The sequence below is a fragment of the Nicotiana tomentosiformis genome, chromosome 10 (assembly GCF_000390325.3).
Source record: "Nicotiana tomentosiformis chromosome 10, ASM39032v3, whole genome shotgun sequence".
NCBI classification, from domain to species: domain Eukaryota; kingdom Viridiplantae; phylum Streptophyta; class Magnoliopsida; order Solanales; family Solanaceae; genus Nicotiana; species Nicotiana tomentosiformis.
The window spans coordinates 35,224,667-35,230,870 of record NC_090821.1 but is presented as its reverse complement, the minus strand read 5'-3'; the positions used below and the strand labels follow the sequence as shown (position 1 = coordinate 35,230,870).

The following is a 6,204-nucleotide window of genomic DNA, read 5'->3' as shown; positions in this document are numbered from 1 at the left end:
ATAGTTCTCACTAACTCTCAATGGGAACTGTTTAGCGCCTAAAACTGCTAGATTTATTTCCCACCTATGTCAGTGGAAAAATAATTGGAAATTAATTACATAAAATTAAAAAGAATTTCCCAGGAAAACAGTGGCAAACTAAATAAAGTATATGGAATATTTTTAATATTCCCACACATTCTTTGGGAAAGTAAATATTAGTATATTTTTTATTTTCTTGGAAGAAGAATTTCCCACCTTCTAATTAGGTCAGCCACTTCTCCCATTCTCCCATTTCCCACATCTGTGTTGAAAATTGAACGTGACCTTTATAGAAGATTTCATCAGCAGAAATAGGTGAAACTTCAGATTTTGTTTTAACAAAAGCAAACTCAAAATCATCATCACCGTTCTCATCCTTATCCAGTTCAGCTTTCTCATTCAAAATCTGTGCACAATTGAATGTCTCATTATTATCATTGAAGAAAAATTTGAAATTTGTTTCATCTTCAGCGTTGAATTCTTCGATAACTCCAGCAGCAATTTCGGTGAGATTGGTGTTGGAATTATAACTCGGAGACTTCAGGGACAACATCGGTAAGTCAATCTCTCTTTCTCTTTCTCCTTTCCCCTTTCCCCGATTTGCGATTTTGCCACTGTCACCTGAAGCTTGAGTCTGCTTCACTCTAATTCGTCTGCATGCAAGAATTTGTTGGTCAAGAATTGAGTTTGTTAACTCTTTAGGTAACCTATCTGTATACTAGGTGTTCGATGAATTTATTGAAAGAAATTAATTTTTATTGAACTTCTAGATTTTGCTTATTTTTAAAGTTTGAGTTTGGTTTGCATTTTCTTATGGTTGGACTATATCTGTCCATTAGAAATTTTTATTTTACAAAATGACATTGGATTTCAGAAGTGTTATATGCATCTGAAATGGCAGATATATGGTTTGGGGGGTTTTGAAGGTTTTGAAGATTTAGGTACTTGAGAAGCCATTTTTTATTGAATCTTGATTGAAAAAATTAGATTTTTATAGTGTGTGTGTGTATGCGTCACTGTTAGTGTGGTATCTGTTTTTCTTCTTCTTTTTGTTTTTTTTTTAAAAAAACTTTTATGTTAACTTGCTTTTACCTTCACATGACATGTATAAAAATTTAGCTTAACAAAATTTTAACTGTATTTACATATTTAATATATACAAGGTGGTAGAATAAAAAGAGAGGAATATAGGTGAGAAGTCATCAGTGTTGATATGAAGCACATGGAGCTGACACATATTCATATTTGTTTACAATTTGTTCCATTTTTTTTTGTGTGGAATACTTCTTTTTACCTTTTGGTGTTCCGTCTATTTGTCAGTAAATATATGCTAAATCTATCTCTGATTTTGTCAGCTATTTTAGCCTTAACTTCTACAGTTTTATACATTTCGGCAGCAGTTAACGTAACTAATAGTATTGATGAAAGGCAGAATATTTTCAATACAATCCTTGCCAAGGATGCAAATTTTGAAACAGGGATATTGCAGAAATCATATATGATGTTATGCACTTATGTAGATGTCTCACCCAATTGAGTATATAGTTATCAGCCATAATTATTGCAGTCTGTTCCATACATGCATAATATGGAAGTTTCCATACAATGTCACAAATGAGATGTAGAATCCTAACAATAGATTCTTATAGAGTAAAAGCTGAAGCTTAACAGTTCGGCTTATCTCAAATTTGGTTATTGTGGAATGTTATTGCTTCTTTATTTTGCTTATTGTTGCTTCTTGTAATAAATATTTTAAAGAACTTTTGGGCCCGGGCTTAGCCCAGGCAACGCCCCACTAGTGCATCTATATATGAGACCTTGGATACTATAATATTTGTTTAAGGCTGCCTTTGTATTGTACAGACCTTTGGATGAGAATCCAAGTTGGATTTAATTTTCCTTGTAAAACTTGTTTTGCTAGGTTATCAAATCTTTGCTACAAGGAGATATTGATAAAGGAGGCAGTTAAGCTTACACCCCATATATATACTTTGACCATTAAGAAACTGAAGTAAGTTTCCTATGTGATATTATATTATAATCTATTTACATATTATGTTAATTATAGAGAGACATTGCAATCTGTTTGTGAGCGCCCAGGGAAGGGCAGCCCGTTTGTCTGACAAGGGTGGCTCAGTACACACGGGCAGTTCAATTAGTATGACGGCTCATAGAAGAAGATTGGTAATGTCTTTATTATATTTTTCTTGATTTATAACTACTTTAGTTATCATTTTTTAAGATATTATTTATTTTTTAGGAAAAGGCTAAAGGAAGACTAGTTACTCATGATGAGGTATTTGAGGAAACCCACATGAAGAAGTTGAAGGATGAAACAAAAATGACTTGGGTCGATTCACGCGCTGAGACAACCCATGTAAGATTAATGAGCTTTATTTTAAACTAGCTTATTTGTTTAAAATAAAAAGGAGAAAGCTTTATTTGTTTATTTTAGACAACCCATGTTTATGGACATTAAGAAGGAAAAAGCTCTTAGTTACCTCGCTATCTAAGTCATCAATAACTTCTGATATGAGCGGTATTTCATTCTATATGCCTAATTAGCTTACTGTTGCTACATTAGAGTTCAATGTGTATGACAATTCAGTGGAAGGATAGATCAGATTGATCAATTAGCATGCATGTAACAAGTTTTCAGTTTTATCTTTTGTAGCATGAATTTCAGTTTAATACACATTTGACCTGAAAGTTCTATTTTTCTGTTGAGTTGTTAGATTAATATACATCATGTGTTGCAGTTCAACTAGATTTTAGCATTGTTGGTTTTTTATTAGTTAGCACCATTGAACAGTGAGAAGATGAGATCGGTTACCTGTTCTGTTCCATTCTTGTATGGGATTCTTGTATGGGATTTACTGGTACCATCCCACCACAACTTGGCAACCTTTCTTTTCTTATTTCTCTTGATCTAAGCTACAACAATTTCTAGGGTGAACTTCCACAAGAGTTCACTCGTTTGGAAAAGTTGAGAGCCATTGATCTTAGTTTCAACAACTTCACTGGAGAAATTCCTAAATTTCTAGGTGATTTACAAGACCTTCAAATGTTCGCCATTGAAAACAATAGTTTCAGTGGGTTCATTCCTTTTTCTATCTCAAACATGAAGAATCTTGGATTCTTGAATCTGAGGTACAACAATCTGGAAGGAAATATTCCTATAGGAATAACCACTCTTCAGAGGTTGAAATGGTTGAGCTTTGGATTCAATTAGCTCAATGGCTCTAATGTGCTCTCCATCTGGTTTGTGTCGTCGCCTTCCAAGATTGCAAAGACTTGGACTTAACTTCAACATGTTTTAATTTATATCTTCAAAACTTGTAAACAAAATAAATAATAATATTACACTGATATAAGGTAATACAAAAATACAGTTAGCTGTCAATTATAATATTGTATGCCCTTAATTACGAGTATTTACTGGTATAAGAATATTAAGTATATAGTACCAGAATGGCATAGAAACAATAAGTTTATTGGCCAAATTATGTATGAAAAATCAAATATAAGTATATTACTGAAATTGTTAGGTCCAGTGTATCAAGACTCTTTGTACTTTTTCTGGACGCCTTTTCTACTTTCTGTTTCTTGGTAGGTTGAGAATGACATGTATCTTCCTTATCTTGTGTTTTTTCCTTCTGATCTCCTTTTTTCCTAATATAAGAATTATTAGTCAAAAACATAAATATTTCTTCTCATCAAAGCATTCTCTCTTTTTCCCCTTAAAGTTTCTTTAATAAAGTTTACTTTAATAACAATTGTAATTTTTTTACAGGATACTTTCAAACGAAGCTTGGAGGAGTTCATTCAAAATCAGCCAATTAATGATCAAGGTACGCCAATCCAACCACCTCAAGAGGAGATCGTGGACATGTGGATTAAGGCAGTTGGTGGCGTGCATAAGGGGATAGTATGATTTGGAGATGTATTGATTGGTATGGCGGGTCCCTGTCCCGACCTTTATGATGTTTATGTACTCTTAGATTCTTGTATATAGATGCCATATATATAGATGCTTGTATGGCCTTGTTGGCTTATGTTTTGAGTGTACAAACGATCATGTCGACCTTATAGGCCCGTATGTCACATGTATAATTTTTTATATCATATTGGGTCATCCAATGTCTAATATTCCCTTATGTTTTATTCCGATTATCTCATGACGGCCCTTCTGGCCCACTTACCCATGACAGTATGATAAGAAAGATATGTTACGTTGGTACTCAGTTGTATAAGGTATCGGGTGCCCGTCGCGGCCCTGTGATTTGGGTCGTGACAAAAGTGGTATCAGAGCAGTTCTTTTTTAGGGAGTCTACCGAGCGTGTATAGTAGAATCTTCTTTATGGGTGTGTTATACACCACACTTAAAAGCAAGAGGCTACATGGCATTTAGGATTGTCACTCTTTCTTCTTACTCTAGATCGTGTGGTAGAGCTCAGTTGTAAGAAATTTAGACTCCTAAATTCTATATTATTCATTATACAACGACATCTACATCCAAAAAGATAGTTGGTAAGAGATTGAATGTGGTTGTGGAAGAGTTGAGTCAGAGGAACTCAATTTTGCGTCATGCTTATGATGAGTAAATGTAAGGTCTTCAGTAGATTATATGTGTACTACGACATGTAAGCTTCTTGATAAGGAGCCCTAAGACACGAATATCTATCCACCCCTATGGTAAAAATCAACGAGAGAATCAGAAGGTAGATACAAGTTTCAACAAGTAAAAAAATCTAGGTGAAGAAGGATACAAGGAACCCAGATAGTGAAGATTATCTGTATTTACAATTCAGGCAGAGAAATATAAGTATTTTGAGTTACTTTCAACAATAACAAAGATATATTCACTTGAAAACACCCATTTCAATTATGCCCTGTGGGAGCTATCATATATAATTTAAGAGAAGGATGGGATATCAGCATCCAGCTGGGGTTAGAGTAACCCAAAATTATGGATAGATTATTATCATTAGCTCACATTTACGAAGGATATTGCAAACGTGGTAATAGTTCTCATTGTGAGACACCCAGATGGTGCACTCTAGAATAGTACAATCAGATATGAATAATAAAATGTTCAGAAATTTCAGAAGATTGGCATTGGAATCTTAGAAGGGATAAATATTTACCTTTGTATGGCTTCCGTCCCTAGTAAAAAGAGAGTGTTAGGTGACCCTAAGAGCCAGTGAGGTGAATCAAGGGGGATAAAAGTGAAAGAATATTTTGTTGAAGTTTTCATAATAAGGTGATAGACAGAAATATTAGCAGGAGAATAAGAAGAAAGTAAATGAAGCATTCTGAGTAAGATGTGATAAATAGATGATAACGGTAAATCAAAATATGATAGGACTACAGATTCTATAGTCAAGTGAAGGAAAAGACAAGAGGTTACAGGCCTTGAGAAAATAAAAAAGTATAAGCCATAAAGTGATGTCCCCATTTCGAGAAATGAGTTGGTGACTCATATGTGATTACCAAAAGGAAAAGTTAGACCCACGGAGTAATAAAAATTAGTATGGGCTAGTGAATAAGATAAACTGATCCTGAATTCGGGACTGAAGGATTTAATAATAGTCGACATCGTGAGAATTTCAGAGATCGCGTTCCTACAATAATTGAATGGACAACAAAAGAATAACCTTTAAAGGCCATTCAGGAAGACGCTTCCCTAAAGAAAGAACTGTGAGCAGAATTAAGCTTAAGGGACTAAGTGTGCCAGTTAGTAAATTCTGTCTCGCAGATATGATGTCGTAACCCTTGAGAAATATTCAAATAGGAGTTGGGGTAATTAAAGGTACGTATAAGTGTTACGAAAATAAAAGAGAGTGCCACTAGGGAGATAATCAAAAATTTCAGTTCAGAAGTAACCTACGAGCACAAGGGCACAGAGGTAAGTAACTAAGGATAATTATAGGCGAGTAAGAACATAAAAAAAGTTCTTCCGGGTATACGATATAATAAGCTCGCAAATTTACAAGAGTCAGAGGGTCTTCCCTAAGTACTACCACGAAAGATTATCCGAGGAAATAAGGAAGAAGGCTTCAACCTAAGCACAGTGACCTAAAGAGGAAATGGTCATGTAACAACAGTCTCACTACAACATTCTATGTACTTCATAAGAAAGTGGAACCTATCGTGGCTAATGAACGGGAAGAAGAAAAAATT

At 34.4% G+C, this 6,204-nt stretch overlaps 1 protein-coding gene across 2 annotated transcripts; it reads left to right on the top strand.

Annotated features, from left to right (window-relative positions):
* Positions 1–263: 263 nt before the first annotated feature.
* On the top strand, positions 264–4,111 carry LOC138900534 (uncharacterized). 2 transcript variants are annotated; one of them, XM_070187508.1, is made up of 5 exons: positions 264–576; positions 1,943–2,032; positions 2,122–2,205; positions 2,282–2,398; positions 3,815–4,111. In XM_070187508.1, the coding sequence occupies exons 3-5, from the start codon at positions 2,182–2,184 to the stop codon at positions 3,953–3,955; spliced, it is 282 nt and encodes a 93-aa protein (XP_070043609.1). In that variant the 5' UTR covers positions 264–576; positions 1,943–2,032; positions 2,122–2,181; the 3' UTR covers positions 3,956–4,111. The 2 variants fall into 2 exon arrangements, with proteins under 2 accessions (XP_070043609.1, XP_070043608.1); XM_070187507.1 differs by having other exon boundaries at positions 1,943–2,205.
* The last annotated feature ends 2,093 nt before the right edge of the window (positions 4,112–6,204 follow it).